Source organism: Ranitomeya variabilis, chromosome 6 (genome assembly GCF_051348905.1).
Source record: "Ranitomeya variabilis isolate aRanVar5 chromosome 6, aRanVar5.hap1, whole genome shotgun sequence".
Lineage (NCBI taxonomy): Eukaryota > Metazoa > Chordata > Amphibia > Anura > Dendrobatidae > Ranitomeya > Ranitomeya variabilis.
The window spans coordinates 569,129,612-569,154,072 of NC_135237.1; the positions used below are offsets into that span (position 1 = coordinate 569,129,612).

At 51.9% G+C, this 24,461-nt stretch overlaps 1 protein-coding gene across 1 annotated transcript in view; it reads right to left on the reverse strand.

Annotated features, from left to right (window-relative positions):
- Positions 1–354: 354 nt before the first annotated feature.
- The window catches only part of ZC3H3 (zinc finger CCCH-type containing 3), a 147,959-nt gene continuing 123,852 nt past the window's right edge, over positions 355–24,461 (reverse strand). The window contains exons 10-12 of the mRNA XM_077271366.1: positions 13,897–14,072; positions 13,651–13,817; positions 355–1,236 (exon numbers count right to left, since the gene is read on the reverse strand). Of these exons, the coding sequence (XP_077127481.1) occupies positions 1,205–1,236; positions 13,651–13,817; positions 13,897–14,072 (375 nt within the window). The 3' untranslated portion in view covers positions 355–1,204. The remainder of the gene's footprint in view (positions 1,237–13,650; positions 13,818–13,896; positions 14,073–24,461) is intronic.

Below are 24,461 nucleotides of genomic sequence, written 5' to 3' on the forward strand. Positions count from 1 at the left end.
ACTGCCATAATACTGCCCCCTATAGACCGTAACTGCCATAATACTGCCCCTATAGACCGTAACTGCTATAATACTGCCCCCTATAGACCGTAACTGCTGTAATGCTAGTTGGAGGCTTGGATTGCTCGTTCTGGTTGCAGATTGATGCCGGTGAGTGACACACGTGGAGCAGACTGAAGTTCGGGCTTTGGCCGGGGACAGCCGGGTGCAACAGGTGCAGCTCTGAGGGTCACAGCAATGTGCAGGAACAGACAGGACAGAGACGAGTCACGTGGAGGCGAGTGCTGCGGATATTCGACTTCTCTATTGGAGTTTAGGACCGGAAAACAAAACATCACAGAAGTCGTGAAGGCGTAAAGTAAAATATCTGCACTTTAATTAAATGTTCTCTCTCCACCGAGCTGGAAACTAAGAAGAATCCTCTAAATAAAACATCATATAAAACCAGCGGCAGAGATAAAAACGTCATTGTGTCCTGTAGAGAGGGATCGGGCGCTCACCGCCATCGTACGATCAGCGCCACAGACCGCAGCACATGGCGCCTGGCAGTGGGAGGTAAGGAGAGGTATGGACAAAATCACCGGTGTCACGGATCCCGTCGTGACGGAGCGCCGCCATAAGTACTCCAACAACTGCGTCCGATACGTCAAGACATACGGGGAGAAACTCGCGTCGAGTGCCAGAAATGAAGCAAGACATCTGCTCCAAATTATCGGCAGAAGTATAAGGACATGCATGGAACGTAAAATTAGCATATATGCAAATGAGGGGATGATCTTCGAAACATTTGTAACCATGGAGACATTTTGCCGAATTGACACTTTTACTCGCAGTTGTGTCTGTCGGGGATCATCGTCCTCGGATATCGGATCGCAGCCGTATATAATGGTAGACGTCACTCCAAAACACGAGACGGGAACGAGGCCCCGACCTTCCGAAATACAAAAAGTGCAGACGCCAACCACACTGGCAGGGGTTAAAAATGTCAGATACAAAGTAATAGCAAATCTGTCTAGTAAAATAATCTGATCATCTGAGATAAAGAAAGTAGAAAGTTTATGTAATGTCCGAGAGGCTCGGGGAACACCAGGAGAAAACAACGGCGCCCCCCTCTGACTGAGCGCTGGAAAAACCGGGAGTAATTCTCCGGAGAAGTAAGGACCCTGAGATATGGAGACTCCACAGCTGAACTCTCAGGACGCCGTCATAGCCTCGGCTTAATCTGAAGAGGTTTTCCTGCAAGACAAAAACAAAAAATCAGGGCATGAAATCATCAATGAAAATCTCCACCTTCAGTCATCAGGATATATTTTATGTAAAGATTTCTGCTGTATTCCAACATCTGATGCCTCCAGCAACCACTAGGGGGAGCTCCCTGTATACAGAGATACATGATCAGATCCTGTCTGCAGCCACCACTAGGGGGAGCTCCTGTATACAGAGATACATGATAAGATCCTGTCTGCAGTCACCACTAGGGGGAGCTCCCTGTATACAGAGATACATAATAAGATCCTGTCTGCAGCCACCACTAGGGGGAGCTCCCTGTATACAGAGATACATGATCAGATCCTGTCTGCAGCCACCACTAGGGGGAGCTCCCTGTACACAGAGATACATGATAAGATCCTGTCTGCAGTCACCACTAGGGGGAGCTCCCTGTATACAGAGATACATGATAAGATCCTGTCTGCAGCCACCACTAGGGGGAGCTCCCTGTATACAGAGATACATGATAAGATCCTGTCTGCAGCCACCACCAGGGGGAGCTCCCTGTATACAGAGATACATGATAAGATCCTGTCTGCAGCCACCACTAGGGGGAGCTCCCTGTATACAGAGATACATGATAAGATCCTGTCTGCAGTCACCACTAGGGGGAGCTCCCTGTATACAGAGATACATGATCAGATCCTGTCTGCAGCCACCACTAGGGGGAGCTCCTGTATACAGAGATACATGATAAGATCCTGTCTGCAGTCACCACTAGGGGGAGCTCCCTGTATACAGAGATACATGATAAGATCCTGTCTGCAGCCACCACTAGGGGGAGCTCCCTGTATACAGAGATACATGATAAGATCCTGTCTGCAGCCACCACTAGGGGAGCTCCCTGTATACAGAGATACATGATAAGATCCTGTCTGCAGTCACCACTAGGGGGAGCTCCCTGTATACAGAGATACATGATAAGATTCTGTCTGCAGTCACCACTAGGGGAGCTCCCTGTATACAGAGATACATGATAAGATCCTGTCTGCAGTCACCACTAGGGGGAGCTCCCTGCATACAGAGATACATGATAAGATCCTGTCTGCAGTCACCACTAGGGGGAGCTCCCTGTATACAGAGATACATGATAAGATCCTGTCTGCAGCCACCACTAGGGGGCGCTCCCTGTATACAGAGATACATGATAATATCCTGTCTGCAGTCACCACTAGGGGGCGCTCCCTGTATACAGATACCTGATAAGATCCTGTCTGCAGCCACCACTAGGGGGAGCTCCCTGTATACAGAGATACATGATAAGATTCTGTCTGCAGCCACCACTAGGGGGAGCTCCCTGTATACAGAGATACATGGTAAGATCCTGTCTGCAGCCACCACTAGGAGGAGCTCCCTGTATACAGAGATACATGATAAGATCCTGTCTGCAGCCACCACTAGAGGGAGCTCCCTGTATACAGAGATACATGATAAGATCCTGTCTGCAGTCACCACTAGGGGGAGCTCCCTGTATACAGAGATACATGATGAGATCCAATCTGCAGCCACCACTAGGGGGAGCTCCCTGTATACAGAGATACATGATAAGATCCTGTCTGCAGTCACCACTAGGGGGAGCTCCCTGTATACAGAGATACATGATGAGATCCAGTCTGCAGCCACCACTAGGGGGAGCTCCCTGTATACAGAGATACATGATCAGATCCTGTCTGCAGTCACCACTAGGGGAGCTCCCTGTATACAGAGATACATGATCAGATCCTGTCTGCAGCCACCACTAGGGGGAGCTCCCTGTATACAGAGATACATGGTCAGATCCTGTCTGCAGCCACCACTAGGGGGAGCTCCCTGTATGCAGAGATACATGATAAGATCCTGTCTGCAGCCACCACTAGGGGGAGCTCCCTGTATACAGAGATATATAAGATCCTGTCTGCAGCCACCACTAGGGGGAGCTCCCTGTATACAGAAATACATAAGATCCTGTCTGCAGCCACCACTAGGGGGAGCTCCCTGTATACAGAGATACATGATAAGATCCTGTCTGCAGCCACCACTAGGGGGAGCTCCCTGTATACAGAAATACATGATAAGATCCTGTCTGCAGCCACCACTAGCGGGAGCTTCCTATATCCAGAGATACATGGTAAGATTCTGTCTGCAGCCACCACTAGGGGGAGCTCCCTGTATACAGAGATACATGATAAGATCCTGTCTGCAGCCACCACTAGGGAGAGCTCCCTGTATACAGAGATACATGATAAGATCCTGTCTGTAGTCACCACTAGGGGGAGCTCCCTGTATATAGAGATATATAAGATCCTGTCTGCAGTCACCACTAGGGGGAGCTCCCTGTATACAGAGATACATGATGAGATCCAGTCTGCAGCCACCACTAGGGGGAGCTCCCTGTATACAGAGATACATGATCAGATCCTGTCTGCAGTCACCACTAGGGGAGCTCCCTGTATACAGAGATACATGATCAGATCCTGTCTGCAGCCACCACTAGGGGGAGCTCCCTGTATACAGAGATACATGGTCAGATCCTGTCTGCAGCCACCACTAGGGGGAGCTCCCTGTATGCAGAGATACATGATAAGATCCTGTCTGCAGCCACCACTAGGGGGAGCTCCCTGTATACAGAGATATATAAGATCCTGTCTGCAGCCACCACTAGGGGGAGCTCCCTGTATACAGAAATACATAAGATCCTGTCTGCAGCCACCACTAGGGGGAGCTCCCTGTATACAGAGATACATGATAAGATCCTGTCTGCAGCCACCACTAGGGGGAGCTCCCTGTATACAGAAATACATGATAAGATCCTGTCTGCAGCCACCACTAGCGGGAGCTTCCTATATCCAGAGATACATGGTAAGATTCTGTCTGCAGCCACCACTAGGGGGAGCTCCCTGTATACAGAGATACATGATAAGATCCTGTCTGCAGCCACCACTAGGGAGAGCTCCCTGTATACAGAGATACATGATAAGATCCTGTCTGTAGTCACCACTAGGGGGAGCTCCCTGTATACAGAGATATATAAGATCCTGTCTGTAGTCACCACTAGGGGGAGCTCCCTGTATACAGAGATACATGATAAGATCCTGTCTGCAGCCACCACTAGGGGGAGCTCCCTGTATACAGAGATACATGACAAGATCCTGTCTGCAGCCACCACTAGGGGGAGCTACATGTATACAGAGATACATGATAAGATTCTGTCTGCAGCCACCACTAGGGGGAGCTCCTTGTATACAGAGATACATGATAAGATCCTGTCTGCAGCCACCACTAGGGGAGCTCCCTGTATACAGAGATACATGATAAGATCCTGTCTGCAGTTACCACTAGGGGGAGCTACATGTATACAGAGATACACGATAAGATTCTGTGTGCAGCCACCACTAGGGGGAGGATCTTATCATGTATCTCTGTATACAGAGAGCTCCCCCTAGTGGTGGCTGCAGACATAATCTTATCATGTATCTCTGTATACAGGGAGCTCCCCCTAGTGGTGGCTGCAGACAGGATCTTATGTATCTCTGTATACAGGGAGCTCCCCCTAGTGGTGACTGCAGACAGGACCTCATGTATCTCTGTATACAGGGAGCTCCCCCTAGTGGTGGCTAGAGACAGGATCTTATCATGTATCTCTGTATACAGGGAGCTCCCCCTAGTGGTGGCTACAGACAGGATCTTATCATGTATCTCGGTATACATGGAGCTCCCCCTAGTGGTGGCTGCAGACAGGATCTCATCATGTATCTCTGTATACAGGGAGCTCCCCCTAGTGGTGGCTACAGACAGGATCTTATCATGTATCTCTGTATACAGGGAGCTCCCCCTAGTGGTGGCTGCAGACAGGATCTTATGTATCTCGGTATACAGGGAGCTCCCCCTAGTGGTGACTGCACACAGGACCTCATGTATCTCTGTATACAGGGAGCTCCCCCTAGTGGTGGCTACAGACAGGATCTTATCATGTATCTCTGTATACAGGGAGCTCCCCCTAGTGGTGGCTGCAGACAGGATCTTATCATGTATCTCTGTATACAGAGAGCCCCCCCTAGTGGTGGCTGCAGACAGGATCTTATCATGTATCTCTGTATACAGGGAGCTCCCCCTAGTGGTGACTGCAGACAGGATCTTATCATGTATCTCTGTATACAGGGAGCTCCCCCTAGTGGTGACTGCAGACAGGATCTTATCATGTATCTCTGTATACAGGGAGCTCCCCCTAGTGGTGACTGCAGACAGGATCTTATGTATCTCTGTATACAGGGAGCTCCCCCTAGTGGTGACTGCACACAGGACCTCATGTATCTCTGTATGCTGTCAGCTCCCCCTAGTGGTGAATGCCATCATAACTGTACCGATTATAATGCCAAAAATTCAGACTATGACTGAGCGCAGTCTTGTTGTATGGAGGCTCTATCCACTGTGCGGTGTTACTTTCTGTAAAAGCTCCACAGAAGAAAGCTTTTCTGTAGAATTGATCATGAGTAGCAGTGTGGGCACAGACTCGCCATGATCCCCGACCTGTTACATATGGTGATTGTACCTCTGATGCCAGTGTTTGCATGGTGCAGAAATCTCTGGTTCTAGCTGGCGCTGCACAGTGGATGGAGTGGCGCGCACTCTTGCCACATTAGTGTACAATCCTGTGCCACCGCTTCATGGCTAATTAAAGTACAATAAATCGCTTTGTTAATCACCTTGGCCCCTCCTGTGCACCAGCCTCACCTCAGAATAACACCCAGGACTGACGGTGCTAACTGCAATTAGTCACCTGTGAGGAGCCGCAGCCCGAGGATGAGGAGTGACAGATGCTGCGCCAGGCACCACCACAGGGGGCACCCTTATACACTGTGTCAGATGCACGATGACAGTGCCCCTGATAGATATGTGCATCCTTCTCTTCGTAGGTTAGTGCCAGTCTTCACTACCACTCTGCCGTTGTATTCCTAAAGTTGCCGGCTGCTGCTATACCTTTCTCCATGATTTAGGGCCTGGACATACGCTGCTTATTTTTTCCTTGCAGATTTGCAGCAGATTAAAATCTGCAGTATATCAACTCATAATAATGAGAGGGTAAAAATCAATGTAAAAAACGTATTAAAAACACGGCAAAAATTGCATCTATTTTAAGCAGCTTTTTTTCTGCCAAGAGATGCAGAAATGTTTGCAGCAAATCCTTACCGTGTGCACACAGCCTTACACTGCTCCATTAGGAGAGACTCCATCTGATTGTGGCCCCGCTGCGAGCACTGAGGGATGGTGGTCGGTACCAACATGCCAGTGGCGGTAGATCGGGTCAGACACAGCCCGGTACACCGGCAGAATAGAGCCACTGAAGAGTCGGGCAGGAGTCCCGGGGGGCGCAGCGTCGTCGCTGTCACCATCTGGCTCAGAGCCGCCATTACTGCTCGGTGGGGCTCCGGCTCATTTACCGCACTGAGCTGCTCACTAAGCCCTGAAGTCGCAACCAGCGGGGGGCCCCCATCAATGCTCACGGAGCGCAGGCAGGGGCCCGGCCATAACTCACAGGGCTAAATGCGGGAACTGAAGGCAGAGGCTGCGAGGACGACAGGCAGGAACCTTAGTGCTGCGATGTTTCAGGGGGCAGGGAATATTACGGCGCAGTCCTGACTCCGCGGTGACTCGTCGTCGCTGCGTCTCCTCTCGGTGGGATTCGGCATGACCTAGATCCGCGCAGCTGCTTCTCTCCCCCATGCTGCTCTCCCCTCGCGCCCTGTTTGCACTCTGTCAGACGACCCTCTGATTTTTCACAAGCTCTCGCCCCATTGCCAGGCGCTGGCTCAGCAGCGGCGCCGTCACTCATCGGGAGAAAATTTGCCTTCTCCAGCGCAAGGTGAATGAAAAACCTGAAGGGTGCAACCCTCCGCGTGTATATAAAGGTGTACGCTGCGGGAAGATGGCGGTTGACGCCAACACACTAATAATGCAGCTGATTTATTATTACTGTCCTAGTATTAGAAAATAAATTTACTACAGTGGCGTACACTATAGGGAAAATGTGGGGCATCTTACTACATGTGTTGTTTCCTTACGCCACCTCAAGGATGGGGGACGCCATATTAAATCTGGCGCATTTTACGACTCATATTGGGCACGCCGCCTTTTCAGGACTGTTTCAAAACAGTCTACAAAGATGTAAAAAGAGTGTAATTATAACCTTGACGAGTGGCACGTAGCACAGAATTGTTTTTTGACTTGCATTTTACTTAGTTTTTGCAGATTTATGAAAAATGTCCTTACTGCCTGAAGCAACCAATCACAGAGCAGCTTTCATTTTATCACAGCAGAATAGGAAATCAAAATTGCTCTGATTGGCTGCTACGAATAATATAGCAGCCAATCACAGCACTGCTTTCTTTTTACCAGAGCAAAATATAAAATTAAAGTTGTGCTGTGGTTTCTATGGGCAGCATAGCAACCAATCACAGAGTGGCTTCCATGTTATCACAGCAGAATAGGAAATCAAAGCTGCTCTATGATTGGCTGCTTTTAATAATAGATCAACCAATCACAGCGCTACTTTCTTTTTACCAAAGCAGAATATAAGAAACTAGATTGTGGCCCGATTCTAACGTATCGGGTATTCTAGAATATGCATGTCCCCGTAGAATATGGACAATGATGATTCCAGAATTCGCGGCAGACTGTGCCCGTTGCTGACTGGTCGAGGCAACCTTTATGACATCATCGTCGCCATGGCAACCATTATGACATCTACGTCGATACTGTGCCCGTCGCTGATTGGTCGAGGCCTGGCGGCAGACTGTGCCCGTCGCTGATTGGTCGAGGCAACCTTTATGACATCATCATCGCCTGGTGGCCTCGACCAGAGACGCGGGATTTCCAGGACAGACAGACAGACAGACAGACGGACGGACGGACGGAAAAACCCTTAGACAATTATATATATAGATGAAACCTTTGCTGTGGTTTCTATGGGCAGCATAGCAACCAATCACAGTGTGGCTTACATTTGATATTCTGCTATGGTAAAATGAAAGCAGTGCTGTGATTGGCTGCTATAGGCATTAAAGTCATTTTTGTCAAATCTCCTCTCATGTCTTCTGTGCCACATGTTGTAAATACATCTGTAGACCCCGGCACTAACAAGGAGGACGCCAATTTGGCCACGGACATGTTCAGCAAAAAATTACCACAAAATTAATAAACATTTAACAAGGAAATTCATAACTTTTCTACATTAAAAATGGCGCCATCATATGAACACCACAAGTCCCCTTAACCAGTCCCGTCCTAGTGTCTGCCGTCTGCGCCATTCCCAACCCTGTGAAGCTGTATCCATGTACATGAAGGAAACAGAACTGTGTGACGAAGGGTTAAACGAGTAAATGTCTTCCTCAAAACCCAAGACTGTGCGGCCCACCGCGGGCGTGGGCTGAGCGTGCTCAGTGGAGCCGTTAAACACGCGTGTTCCATTAACGTTACGACTGTGAAATATGGCGAGTGAATGACGGCCGTATGGCGGCAGATTTGCGGCCGGCCGCATTGTGGAGGATTTAATCCTCGCTCCGGCGCGCGCAGAGCTGTAAAGTGTTTACGCAGACGATCGTTGGAGGCCATAAAATCCTCTTCTTTCTCCCAAACAAGGCTGCGCGGAGCCATTTGCCGGGCCCTGAACGCTCGTCGGGGGAGACGGGAACAGCTGCTCGCGCCAGGAGTCTGCAGCCATCTTCCCGAGCAAATTAACTGAAATGGGCGCTTCCTAATTAAATTAGCACGCAAATGAAATGGTTTGCATTGGTGCACTCGCTTTCCATAAGCACAGGGGTGCGGGCATCAGCCCCGAGGGACAGGAGCGGACAAAGCATTACTGGGGGCACTACAACCACCATCATAACCCAACAGGGGGGAATTAAGGCAGCATGGGAAGGGTTACACTGAAAGGGGATCACAGATTGGAAGATTAGATTGTGAGTTCATGGGTATGAAGATGATGGGAGTGATACACTGTGCAACACTGGAAAGATGCAAGCTCCGAGCAAGCAGGATGATGAGGGTAATATATCACATCGGACAGGGGATTTACATTGTAATTATCGGATGATGGGAGTGGTAGATCTGAGCTCCTGGGTATGAGGATGGAATGGTAGATCTGAGCTGCTGGTATGAGGATGATGGGAGTGGTAGATCTGAGCTCCTGGGTATGAGGATGGAATGGTAGATCTGAGCTGCTGGGTATAAGGATGATGGGAGTGGTAGATTGTGAGCGGCTGGGTATGAGGATGATGGGAGTGGTAGATCTGAGCTCCTGGGTATGAGGATGATGGGAGTGGTAGATCTGAGCTCCTGGGTATGAGGATGATGGGAGTGGTAGACTGTGAGCTGCTGGGTATGAGGATGATGGGAGTGGTAGATCTGAGATGCTGGGTATGAGGATGATGGGAGTGGTAGATCTGAGCTGCTGGGTATGAAAATGATGGGAGTGGTAGATCTGAGCTCCTGGGTATGAGGATGATGGGAGTGGTAGATCTGAGCTCCTGGGTATGAGGATGATGGGAGTGGTAGATCTGAGCTGCTGTGTATGAGGATGATGGGAGTAGTAGATATGAGCTGCTGGGTATGAGGATGATGGTAGTGGTAGATCTGAGCTGCTGGGTATGAGGATGATGGGAGTGGTAGATCTGAGCTGCTGGGTATGAGGATGATGGTAGTGGTAGATCTGAGCTGCTGGGTATGAGGATGATGGGAGTGGTAGATCTGAGCTGCTGGGTATGAGGATGATGGGATTGGTAGATCTGAGCTGCTGGGTATGAGGATGATGGGAGTGGTAGATCTGAGGTCCTGGGTATGAGGATGATGGGAGTGGTAGATCTGAGCTGCTGTGTATGAGGATGATGGGAGTGGTAGATCTGAGCTGCTGTGTATGAGGATGATGGGAGTGGTAGATCTGAGCTGCTGGGTATAAGGATGATGGGAGTGGTAGATCTCAGCTCCTGAGTATGAGGATGATGGGAGTGGTAGATCTGAGCTGCTGGGTATCAGGATGATGGGAGTGGTAGATCTGAGCTGCTGGGTATGAGGATGATGGGAGTGGTAGATCTGAGCTGCTGGGTATGATGATGGGAGTGGTAGATCTGAGCTGCTGGGTATGAGGATGATGGGAGTGGTAGATCTGAGCTGCTGGGTATGAGGATGATGGGAGTGGTAGATCTGAGCTGCTGGGTATGAGGATGATGGGAGTGGTAGATCTGAGCTGCTGGGTATGAGGATGATGGGAGTGATAGATCTGAGCTGCTGGGTATGAGGATGATGGGAGTGGTAGATCTGAGCTGCTGGGTATGAGGATGATGGGAGTGGTAGATCTGAGCTGCTGGGTATGAGGATGATGGGAGTGGTAGATCTGAGCTGCTGGGTATGAGGATGATGGGAGTGGTAGATCTGAGCTGCTGGGTATGAGGATGATGGGAGTGGTAGATCTGAGCTGCTGGGTATGAGGATGATGGGAGTGGTAGATCTGAGCTGCTGGGTATGAGGATGATGGGAGTGGTAGATCTGAGCTGCTGGGTATGAGGATGATGGGAGTGGTAGATCTGAGCTGCTGGGGTGATGATAGATTGGTGGATGCAGGTGGTGACGCCGTCGTGATTTCTGTCGGTTGTTCTTATTGGAAACAGTCAGCAAGCTCCTGGGCAGGCATCACACAGTTCCGCTTTTCCTACCAGCCCTGTGTAAACATGGAGCATGCAGGGAATTCTGGGAGATTCCAGCTCTGAGACCTGAAGATTTTGACTGCAGCTCCGGAGTAAAAATTCCCTCAAGTTCTTGTGGAAGTAAAATCTGACTGAAGCGATGTCGGCCACTACCTGCAGTCGCCGGTCGCTGCCAGGATCCAGGCCAGGGCTTCGGGGGGTTAGGAGGTTGCCGTGCCTTGTAGACGCACCTGGTGGCACGTGCGGGGTCGGCGGCAGCTGTCTCCTCACCGCAGCTTTCCTTGGAGAGATCCCGCTCCTTCCTGCCTAGGATTTCAGAGTCCCAGCACAAGGCGCTTTGCCAGGAGCTGCAGGTGGGGGCCGACCTTCCTGCCAGTCCGGGGGTCCCCGGCTCCATTACTGGGAATACATGGAGCTGCGCGATGCTCTTACCCCGACTTCCACCTCAATTATTCATGCGGCAGACATATGGTGAACACGGAGCCGAGCGCCGGTGCTGGGCCGCGCCGCTCTCCAGAGGAGACGTCAAACTTAGAGGTGACCTCCACCGAAGCCTCAAACTCTTCTCTTATGCCTTATTCATGGGGTCCCTGGTTATCACTAGGAGGGCGGGAGGTGGCCTGGTCAGGAACACCGAAAGGGACGCGACACTACATACAGCACCGCATACTGGAAATAACACGGCGTGGACACTCAAGATCTCTGCTGCCGTCACAATCACCATGTCACACTCGTCGGGGTCTGAGGCAGCGTGACGGGACATGCGGCTGTGTGAGCGGGACGCAGGGATGGCCGCAGGGGAACGTCTGTACTAGGCAGCACCCCAACAGCCCCCTCTAACAGCAGGGAGTACCCCAACAGCCCCCTCTAACAGCAGGCAGTACCCCGACAGCCCCCTATAACAGCAGGCAGTACCCCGACAGTCCCCTCTAACAGCAGGGAATACCCCAACAGCCCCCTCTAACAGCAGGCAGTACCCCGACAGACCCCTCTAACAGTAGGCAGTACCCCGATAGCCCCCTCTAACAGTAGGCAGTGCCCAGACAGCCCCTTCTAACAGTAGGCAGTACCCCGACAGCCCCTTCTAACAGTAGGCAGTACCCCGACAGCCCCTTCTAACAGTAGGCAGTACCCCGATAGCCCCCTCTAACAGTAGGCAGTACCCCGACAGCCCCTTCTAACAGTAGGCAGTACCCCGATAGCCCCTTCTAACAGTAGGCAGTACCCCGATAGCCCCCTCTAACAGTAGGCAGTACCCTGACAGCCCCTTCTGACAGTAGGCAGTACCCCGATAGCCCCCTCTAACAGTAGGCAGTACCCCGACAGCCCCTTCTAACAGTAGGCAGTACCCCGATAGCCCCTTTTAACAGCAGGCAGTACCCCGACAGCCCCCTCTAACAGCAGGCAGTACCCCGACAGCCCCCTCTAACAGCAGGCAGTACCCCGACAGCCCCCTCTAACAGCAGGCAGTACCCCGACAGCCCCTTCTAACAGCAGGCAGTACCCCGATAGCCCCCTCTAACAGTAGGCAGTACCCCGACAGCCCCTTCTAACAGCAGGCAGTACCCCGACAGCCCCCTCAAACAGTAGGCAGTACCCCGACAGCCCCTTCTAACAGTAGGCAGTACCCCGATAGCCCCTCTAACAGTAGGCAGTGCCCCGACAGCCCCCTCTAACAGTAGGCAGTGCCCCGACAGCCCCCTCTAACAGTAGGCAGTGCCCCGACAGCCCCTTCTAACAGTAGGCAGTACCCCGATAGCCCCCTCTAACAGTAGGCAGTACCCCGATAGCCCCCTCTAACAGTAGGCAGTACCCCGATAGCCCCCTCTAACAGTAGACAGTACCCTGACAGCCCCCTCTAACAGTAGGCAGTACCCCGATAGCCCCCCTCTAACAGTAGGCAGTACCCCGATATCCCCCTCTAACAGTAGACAGTACCCTGACAGCCCCCTCTAACAGTAGGCAGTGCCCCGACAGCCCCCTCTAACAGTAGGCAGTACCCCGATAGCCCCCTCTAACAGTAGGCAGTACCCTGATAGCCCCCGCTAACAGTAGACAGTACCCCGATAGCCCCCTCTAACAGTAGGCAGTACCCCGACAGCCCCCTCTAACAGTAGGCAGTACCCCGACAGCCCCTTCTAACAGTAGGCAGTACCCCGATAGCCCCCTCTAACAGTAGGCAGTACCCCGATAGCCCCCGCTAACAGTAGACAGTACCCCGACAGCCCCCTCTAACAGTAGGCAGTACCCTGACAGCCCCCTCTAACAGTAGGCAGTGCCCCGATAGCCCCCTCTAACAGTAGGCAGTGCGCCGACAGCCCCCTCTAACAGTAGGCAGTACCCCGACAGCCCCTCCTAACAGTAGGCAGTACCCCGACAGCCCCTTCTAACAGTAGGCAGTACCCCGATAGCCCCCTCTAACAGTAGACAGTACCCTGACAGCCCCCTCTAACAGTAGGCAGTGCCCCGACAGCCCCTTCTAACAGTAGGCAGTACCCCGATAGCCCCCTCTAACAGTAGACAGTACCCTGACAGCCCCCTCTAACAGTAGGCAGTGCCCCGACAGCCCCTTTCTGCAGACACATGGAGAAGGGTCCACTTAGTCTAACCGCCCAGACGCAGCGGCCATTACAAAGTCTGGAATCTATAGGATTACACTGGATTGTTCGTGCCGCAGAATAGGTGGGCGCCATATTATGGTTACCTGAATTCTCAGACCACTTAACCCTTTCAGAGGCGGGCGTCCCCTCGCTGGCAGAGGAGCAGTTCAGAGAGATAAAGGAAGGACAGGCCTGGAGTCCGCTGCGGCCGGGGAGCTCCTCGTCGCTGGTGGAGGGGCGGTCGGCGGCTCCTGCGGACACTAGTGACATCCTGCAACACACGGGGTCAGCATTAGCACCAGGAGTGGAGGACGTGACATTATGACATAGCGTACCGCGTGATCTCTTACCCCGTTGGCTGTGTCACCGCTCGCCTCTGCTTGGCGCTGGTTGGCGTCAGCTCCGGCTGTGCCGCCACGTCCAGCCGCCTTTTTCTCTGGCGGTGCTGCAGTTTACATTTGGATCCCTGAGGACATTTTCCATCGCGGGCGTAGTCCGGGCACAGCAGGGTGTGCTTCTTCTTACACTACAGGGGGGAGAAGCACAAGGAGGGTTGTCAGAGGATGCTGGGAGTAGTAGTTGGGGCGCCGCGGCTCTATGCTGTCCTGGTCCGGTCCCCGATGCTTGGTGTCGAGTGATGACGCCGCTTCATATCTGAATGATACGGATTTAATTATTTCATTAGGGAAGACGTGTATCATCTGTGTGATGAGCAGCGGGCGCCAAGTATGGGGGACAGACGCCGGGCAGACATCATCGGAGCAGCGCAGGGAGTGATCGCCTCTGAGACAACTACTCATGTGTACAACTACCACTGCTGCCCGGAGTATACCCGCTGTGCCCACCAGGGACAGGACAATTACCCTCATGTGTACAAGTACCACTGCTGCCCGGGGTATACCCGCTGTGCCCACCAGGGACAGGACAACTACCCTCATGTGTACAAGTACCACTGCTGCCGGAGTATACCCGCTGTGCCCACCAGGGACAGTACAACTACCCTCATGTGTACAAGTACCACTGCTGCCCGGGGTATACCCGCTGTGCCCACCAGGAACAGGACAACTACTCTCATGTGTACAAGTACCACTGCTGCCGGAGTATACCCGCTGTGCCCACCAGGGACAGTACAACTACCCTCATGTGTACAAGTACCACTGCAGCCCGGGGTATACCCGCTGTGCCCACCAGGTAGAGGACATCTACTCATGTGTACACCTACCACAGCTGCCCGGAGAATACCCGCTGTGCCCACAGGGACAGGACAACTACCCTCATGTGTACAACTACCACTGCTGCCCGGAGTATACCCGCTGTGCCCACCAGGGACAGGACAACTACCCTCATGTGTACAACTACCACTGCTGCCCGGAGTATACCCGCTGTGCCCACCAGGGACAGGACAACTACTTATGTGTACAACTACCACTGCTGCCTGGAGTATACCGGCTGTGCCCTCCAGGGACAGGACAACTACCCTCATGTGTACAACTACTACTGCTGCCCAGAGTATACCCGCTGTGCCCACCAGGGACAGGACAACTACCCTCATGTGTACAACTACCACTGCTGCCGGAGTATACCCGCTGTGCCCACCAGGGACAGGACAGCTACCCTCATGTGTACAAGTACCACTGCTGCCCGGAGTATACCCGCTGTGCCCACCAGGGACAGAACAACTACCCTCATGCATACAAATTCTACTGCTGCCCGGAGTATACCCGCTGTGCCCACCAGGGACAGGACAACTACTTATGTGTACAACTACCACTGCTGCCCGGAGTATACCCGCTGTGCCCACCAGGGTCAGGACAACTACTCATGTGTACAACTACCACTGCTGCCCACAGTATACCCGCTGTGTCCACCAGGGACAGGACAACTACCCTCATGTGTACAAGTACCATTGCTGCCCGGAGTATACCCGCTGTGCCCACCAGGGACAGGACAACTACTCTCATGTGTACAACTACCACTGCTGCCCGGAGTATACCCGCTGTGCCCACCAGGGACAGGACAATTACCCTCATGTGTACAAGTACCACTGCTGCCCGGAGTATACCCGCTGTGCCCACCAGGGTCAGGACAACTACTCTCATGTGTACAACTACCACTGCTACCCGGAGTATACCCGCTGTGCCCACCAGGGACAGGACAACTACCCTCATGTGTACAAGTACCACTGCTGCCCGGAGTATACCCGCTGTGCCCACCAGGGACAGGACAACTACCCTCATGTGTACAAGTACCACTGCTGCCCGGAGTATACCCGCTGTGCCCACCAGGGACAGGACAACTACTCATGTGTACAACTACCACTGCTGCCCGGAGTATACCCGCTGTGCCCACCAGGGACAGGACAACTACCCTCATGTGTACAAGTACCACTGCTGCCCGGAGTATACCCGCTGTGCCCACCAGGGACAGGACAACTACCCTCATGTGTACAACTACTACTGCTGCCCGGAGTATACCCGCTGTGCCCACCAGGGACAGGACAACTACCCTCATGTGTACAACTACTACTGCTGCCCGGAGTATACCCGCTGTGCCCACCAGGGACAGGACAACTACTTATGTGTACAACTACCACTGCTGCCCGGAGTATACCCGCTGTGCCCACCAGGGACAGGACAACTACTTATGTGTACAACTACCACTGCTGCCCGGAGTATACCCGCTGTGCCCACCAGGGTCAGGACAACTACTCTCATGTGTACAACTACCACTGCTGCCCGGAGTATACCCGCTGTGCCCACCAGGGAGAGGACAACTACTCATGTGTACAACTACCACAGCTGCCCGGAGAATACCCGCTGTGCCCACCAGGGAGAGGACAACTACCCTCATGTGTACAACTACCACTGCTGCCCGGAGTACATCCGTTGTGCCCACCAGGGACAGGACAACTACCCTCATGTGTACAACTACTACTGCTGCCCGGAGTATAACCGCTGTGCCCACCAGGGAGAGGACAACTACTCTCATGTGTACAACTACCACTGCTGCCCGGAGTACACCCGCTGTGCCCTCCAGGGACAGGAGCTGCACTCACTATTCTTTTGGTGCAGTCACTGTGTACATACATTACTGATCCCGAGTTACCTCCTGTATTATACCCCAGAGCTGCACTCACTATTCTGCTGGTGCAGTCACCGTGTACATACATTACTGATCCCGAGTTACCTCCTGTATTATACCCCAGAGCTGCACTCACTATTCTGCTGGTGCAGTCACTGTGTACATACATTACATTACTGATCCTGAGTTATATCCTGTATTATACCCCAGAGCTGCACTCACTATTCTGCTGGTGCAGTCACTGTGTACATACATTACAGATTCTGAGTTACATCCTGTATTATACCCCAGAGCTGCACTCACTATTCTGCTGGTGCAGTCACTGTGTACATACATTACATTACTGATCCTGAGTTACATCCTGTATTATACCCCAGAGCTGCACTCACTATTCTGCTGGTGCAGTCACTGTGTACATACATTACTGATCCTGTTACATCCTGTATTATACTCCAGAGCTGCACTCACTATTCTGCTGGTGCAGTCACTGTGTACATACATTACATTACTGATCCTGAGTTACATCCTGTATTATACTCCAGAGCTGCACTCACTATTCTGCTGGTGCAGTCACTGTGTACATACATTACATTACTGATCCTGAGTTACATCCTGTATTATACCCCAGAGCTGCACTCACTATTCTGCTGGTGCAGTCACTGTTCATGACTAAGGGTGCTCTGTCACCAGAAACGCGTTAATACTGTTTTTATTCCTGTTGTTGCTGATGTTTTTATCCTCCACATATATTATTGAAGTGAATAAAGGAACGACACGTTTTTTCACCATCTCGTTGAGCTGGATGTTTCCTTCTTCCTTGATCCTTCTACACCCTGACACAGCGGTTCCGTGCTCCGAGTATCCAGAGATGTCAACCATGGTGAGCTGGACTATTCTGCTGGTGCAGTCACTGTGTACATACATTACTGATCCTGAGTTACATCCTGTATTATACCCCAGAGCTGCACTCACTATTCTGCTGGTGCAGTCACTGTGTACATACATTACATTACTGATCCTGTGTTACCTCCTGTATTATACCCCAGAGCTGCACTCACTATTCTGCTGGTGCAGTCACTGTGTACATACATTACATTACTGATCCTGTGTTACCTCCTGTATTATACCCCAGAGCTGCACTCACTATTCTGCTGGTGCAGTCACTGTGTACATACATTACATTACTGATCCTGAGTTACACCCTGTATTATACCCCAGAGCTGCACTCACTATTCTGCTGGTGCAGTCACTGTGTATATACATTACATTACTGATCCTGAGTTACCTCCTGTATTATACCCCAGAGCTGCACTCACTATTCTGCTGGTGCAGTCACTGTGTATATACATTACATTACTGATCCTGAGTTACCTCCTGTATTATACCCCAGAGCTGCACTCACTATTCTGCTGGTGCAGTCACTGTGTACATACATTACATTACTGATCCTGAGTTACCTCCTGTATTATACCCCAGAGCTGCACTCACTATTCTGCTGGTGCAGTCACTGTGTACATACATTACTGATCCTGAGTTACATCCTGTATTATACCCCAGAGCTGCACTCACTATTCTGCTGGTGCAGTCACTGTGTACATACATTACATTACTGATCCTGAGTTACCTCCTGTATTATACTCCAGAGCTGCACTCACTATTCTGCTGGTGCAGTCACTGTGTACATACATTACATTACTGATCCTGTGTTACCTCCTGTATTATACCCCAGAGCTGCACTCACTATTCTGCTGGTGCAATCACTGTGTACATACATTACATTACTGATCCTGTGTTACCTCCTGTATTATACCCCAGAGCTGCACTCACTATTCTGCTGGTGCAGTCACTGTGTACATACATTACATTACTGATCCTGAGTTACATCCTGTATTATACCCCAGAGCTGAACTCACTATTCTGTCCCTTTTGTTGTATGGGCCGCTCCGTCTTCCTCCCTGTCGTACAAGTTATGGGGTTTGGTCGGGGTATTGTTGTATTCGGAGACTTCAGGGGAAGCACCAATCAGAGATGAGTAGAAGGTGCAGGGATATGATTGGTTGCTTTAGTGATTTGTCTTTACTGACTGTTTCCATATGTAATAAAGTGCTGCAGAACTACAATTCTCAGCATGCCCGATGAGTCAGAAAGCCACACATGGCAATGATGGGACACATAAGCGCTCACGCCGTGCTGGTAAGAGAATGAGACAACGAAAGGGTTAAAGAGGGAAAGTGAATCCAGGGAACAAGGGGTTAAGGAGCAGCTGAGCCCCCTCCCCAGGTTTATAGGAGCAGCTGGCACCATGGGGGTCTCTGCCCAGCACAGGAGCGGCTGTGGGCCGGGAAGGGTTAATGAGGGCAGGCGCTGGGCACAGCTGGCAGCGGAGGGTCGGGGGGCACTGCCGCCTCGGAGGGACGTGTCATGTGAGGTGACGGCAGGCGTGGCGCTCGCTGGTCGGGGGCCTCATTCCGCAGGGTCACTCGATGCCTCCCACCTGTCGGGGGCAACTAATTATACACACTGCGGGACGCCCGCCAAACAGGGGAGGGTCCGAGCGCAGGACAAGAGACCCCCGACCATTAACCTCACACCTGCTGAGCGGGAGCCGGCAACAGCACAACAGTGCCTGATAACAGAGAGCAATAGCTGGAGGTGCAGAACAAAGACCACAAGGGTCAAAGGAATACCGGGGGTAGGGGCTAACATTAACCCCCTCACTGCCGGGGCCGGTATTAACCCCCTCACTGCCGAGGCCGGTATTAACCCCCTCACTGCCGAGGTAGGGGCCGGTATTAACCCCCTCACTGCCGGGGCAGGGGCTGGTATTAACCCCCTCACTGCCAGGGCCAACATTAACCCCCTCACTGCCAGGGCAGGGGTCAACATTAACCCCCTCACTGCCGGGGCCAACATTAACCCCCTCACTGCCAGGGCAGGGGTCAACATTAACACCCTCACTGCCGGGGCCATCATTAACCCTCTCACTGCCGGGGCAACCTTAAACCATGTCACTGCCGGGGCAGGGGCCACCATTAACCCTCTCACTGCCGATGCAGGAGCCAACATTACCCCCTCACTGCCAGAGCAGGGACCACCATTAACCCTCTCACTGCCAGGGCAGGGGCCAACATTAACCCCCTCACTGCCGATGCAGGAGCCAACATTAACCTCGTCACTGCTGGGGCAGGGGACAACATTAACCCCCTCACTGCTGGGGCAGGGGACCAACATTAACCCTCTCACTGCCGGGGACAACATTAACCCCCTCACTGCCGGGGTAGGGGCCAACATTAACCACCTCACTGCCGGGGCAGGGACCATCATTAACCCTCTCACTGCTGGGGCAGGGGACAACATTAACCCTCTCACTGCTGGGGCAGGGGACCAACATTAACCCCCTCACTGGCGTGGCAGGGGACAACATTAACCCTCTCACTGCCGGGGCAGGGGCCATCATAAACCCTCTTACTGCCGGAGCAGGGCACAACATTAATACTCTCACTGCCGGGGCAGGGGACAACATTAAGTCCCTTACTGCTGGGGCAGGGGACAACATTAACCCTCTCACTACGGGGGCAGGGGCCAACATTAACTCCTTGACTGCTGGGGAAAGGGCTAATATTAATCGCCTCACTGCCAGAGCAGGAGCCAACATTAACCCCCCACTCACTGCTGGGGCAGGGGGCCAACATTAACCCTCTCACTACCCGGGTAAGGGCAAACTTTAACCCCCTCACTGTTGGGGCAGGGGCACCATTAACCATCTCACTGCTGGGGCAAGAGCCATTATTAACCCCATCATTGCTGGGGCCAGCAATAACCCTTGCTCAACTGAACAGACCACTATTATTTCTATATTATTAATAATTAGGGAGAATATGGGAAAATAGAAAAAGCCATTGAAGTGATTTCCCATGAACAAAGTTTTAATCCATAGATCTTGGAATAGTAATAATGTCCACAATTGGATGTGATTACATAAAATGTTCCTGTGCCCAGATAATCTTATATATGTCCCCGTGTACTGTGCAATGGTCGTGTCCGACCACACAGGAACATGGTCTGGTCATACCATCCTGGCGGGGGGGAGAGTATACAGACATTACCGCATGGGATCATAGCTGATTCCATCATTGAAGTAAAACATTGTTTAAAAATAGGCAGGGAAATGTTTTACCTCACAAAAACAATCAGCTGCGATCCCTGCTGCCCTGTCTGTATTCTCTCCCCCCCTGCCAGGATGGTACGATCAGATCATGGTCCTGTATGGTCGGACACGACCATCACACAGCACATATATATAAGATTATCTCAGCACAGGAACATTTATCACATACCATTGTGGAAATTATTACTATTCCAAGATCGCTTGATTTAAACAAACTTTTGTTTGTGGAGAAACCTCTTTAACCCTTTACTTTTCAGCATGGAGATTACGGCAAGTCATTAACCCCTCCACCGCCAATAACAAATAGCTAAAAGAAACCTAGGACATCGCAGGGATCAGCAGCTGAGGGGGAAACCTATTAACCCCTTAACTTACTGTCGGGGGCCTCTAACATGCCCCACAGCCTGTGGGAAGGAGGGGGGGGGGTGTAGGTGAGATGCAGCTACTAACCCTCATTATTACCTGCAGGGAGGTCCCGGGAAACCTCCAGGCTATTAACCCTCCCTGTGCCACACTGTAAGCTCTGGGAGGACCCCGGGGAGCGATGATGGTGCCCGCGTGCCCTGACATTCATAGCCTCCCCCCGGTGGGAGCAGCTGAGGAGCAGCCGCTGAGCGCTCGCCCATCATTCATTACTGACTGGCAGAGGATCCGGTTTCCCTCTCTATTAGTGCACGGCTCGCTGTGACATTTGTCACTTAGTGAAGAATCCTCCTGCTACACAAATGATTTATCTCCACAGATCCGAACAATGTCCCGCCATGTCCCGGGATCCGGTGACGCCACCGCTAACCTTCACATATCTATTCCTTTAATAATTTGCACGAGATCCTAAGGGAACGAGACACTACTCTGTCCTCCTCCTCCTGGACCTGTCGGCTGCCTTTGACACAGTGGACCATTCCCTGTTGCTGCAGACTCTCTCATCCCTTGGCATCACAGACTTGGCCCTATCCTGGATCTCATCATACCTATGAGACCGGACATTCAGCATCTCCCACTCACACACCACCTCCTCACCTCGCCCCCTATCTGTCGGAGTCCCACAAGGTTCAGTCCTAGGGCCCCTGCTCTTCTCCATTTACACCTTTGGCCTGGGACAGCTCATAGAATCTCATGGCTTTCAGTATCACCTCTATGCTGATGACACACAGATCTACATCTCTGGACCAGATATCACCTCCCTACTAACCAGAATCCCTCAATGTCTGTCCACTATTTCATCCTTCTTCTCCGCTAGATTTCTAAAACTTAACATGGACAAAACAGAATTCATCGTCTTTCCCCCATCTCACGAGACCCCCCAACGAACCTATCCATTACAGTGCATGGCTGCCCACTCTCCCCAGTCCCACAAGCTCGCTGCCTCGGGGTAATCCTTGACACTAATCTCTCTTTCAAACCACATATCCAAGCCCTTTCCACTTCCTGCCGACTTCAACTCAAAAATATTTCACGGATCCGTACATTCCTCAACCAAGAATCTGCAAAAACCCTAGTCCATGCCCTCATCATCTCCCGCCTTGACTACTGCAACCTCCTGCTCTGTGGCCTCCCCTCTAACACTCTCGCACCCCTCCAATCTATTCTAAACTCTGCTGCCCGACTAATCCACCTGTCCACCCGCTATTCCCCGGCCTTTCCCCTCTGTCAATCCCTTCACTGGCTCCCCATTGCCCAGAGACTCCAGTACAAAACCCTAACCATGACATACAAAGCCCTCCACAACCTGTCTCCTCCATACATCTGTGACCTCGTCTCCCGGTACTTACCTACACGCAACCTCCGATCCTCACAAGATCTCCTTCTCTACTCCCCTCTTATCTCCTCTTCCCACAATCGTATACAAGATTTCTCTCACGTATCGCCCCTACTCTGGAACTCTCTACCACAACACATCAGACTCTCGCCTACCATCGAAACCTTCAAAAAGAGCCTGAAGACCCACCTCTTCCGACAAGCCTACAACCTGCAGTAACCACCGATCAACCAGACCACTGCATGACCAACTCTACCCTCGCCTACTGTGTTCTCACCCATCCCTTGTAGATTGTGAGCCCTCGCGGGCAGGGTCCTCTCTCCTCCTGTACCAGTTATGACTTGTATTGTTTAAGAATATTGTACTTGTTTTTATTATGTATACCCCTCCTCACATGTAAAGCGCCATGGAATAAATGGCGCTATAATAATAAATAATAATAATAATATTAATAACTAAAAGGATCGAAAGCTGCAAATCATGGAGCCACCCGGGGCGCTGACCGGCCATGAAGTCTGGACGTGTCGCCGAGGCCGCGGTGACATCAATGCGAGGCGACCATCACAAAAAAATCCCACCGAGCTGGACACGTGTGGCTGTGGGTCACGACTTGTTCGGCTCGGCTCCCATAGATTTCCATGTAGTGCGCTGGCATGCTGCAGACATTGCTGTGCCGTCCCACAGCACCGGCCCAGCAGGACCGGCCCTTCCCACTAGTGCATCTTCATCCTCCTACTGAAGTAAGCGAGACTCGCCCCATTATGTGCAGCAGAACGTGCGATGACTAAGCCGACCCCCCACGTGCCGTTTTACCGCCGCGGCCCCCATATACTGGGGGGGTTAATCCCCCGCTGTACAACCCTAATGAACATTACCCATAGAGGTGTGGGGAGTAAAGCCCTGATAAATTATTCACCCCCCAGGGGAGGGCGCACACTTCTAACAAGCCGGTGGTTTATGACGGTGAACATTGTTACTGGATTCTCTGCGATACTGCCGAGTCTCCAGGGTCCATTTCTGGAGCGGCGCGAAGATCGACTGTATAGAAAGAAGAAGAAAAAATAAGAACCGCGACAAACAAACAAGCAGCGCAAACCCCCGACCTCAGCACTTTGCTCTATTATTTGGGAGAATAGGGTTAACCCCTTCCCGGCCCGGCCTTGGCGGCATCCGTCCTAGTCAGCAGTCTCATCGCACACAATTACGGGGCTCGATCCATCATCCTGACCGCAATGCTATTCTGACACTCCGAAAAGAGACGCGCTAAGCAGTTTCGCTAATAGCATAAATATTCTAAATATCGCTTTTATATTTTCATTTAAATTGGAATATTTTAGAAGTAATTGCGTGCGCGGAGAGGAGCAGCCGCAGGCGGGGGGCCGGCTACCATTGTCTACCGCCAAACCCCACCGCACAAGTCTGTGTTTGACCGTGAACTGAACCCTACGCTGACCCTGGCATCGGATCCAGAGCAGACCACGACACTGACGAGCACTACTACCCCCATCGGAGCACTGACGAGCACTACTACCCTCATCGGAGCACTGACGAGAACTACTACCCCCATTGGAGCACTGACGAGAACTACTACCCCCATTGGAGCACTGACTAGCACTACTACCCCCATCGGAGCACTGACGAGCACTACTACCCCCATAGGAGCCACTCCCGGGACGAGGAGATTCGCACGGTGCAGATGTATTAGGTAATGGAAAACGGCAATTTGTAGAACATGGCGGCGGTTCTCATCGATCGCTGATCGGGGGGGTTTGCTGCGGACGGTCACTTTATAGTGAGAGCGATGCCCGGAAGGCGCCCTCTGCAGGGACCGGAGAGAATGACGACCTGGATTTACAATGTGCCAAAGCATTTCTGGGAGCGGAGCGCAGCCGTAATCCCCGACTTTG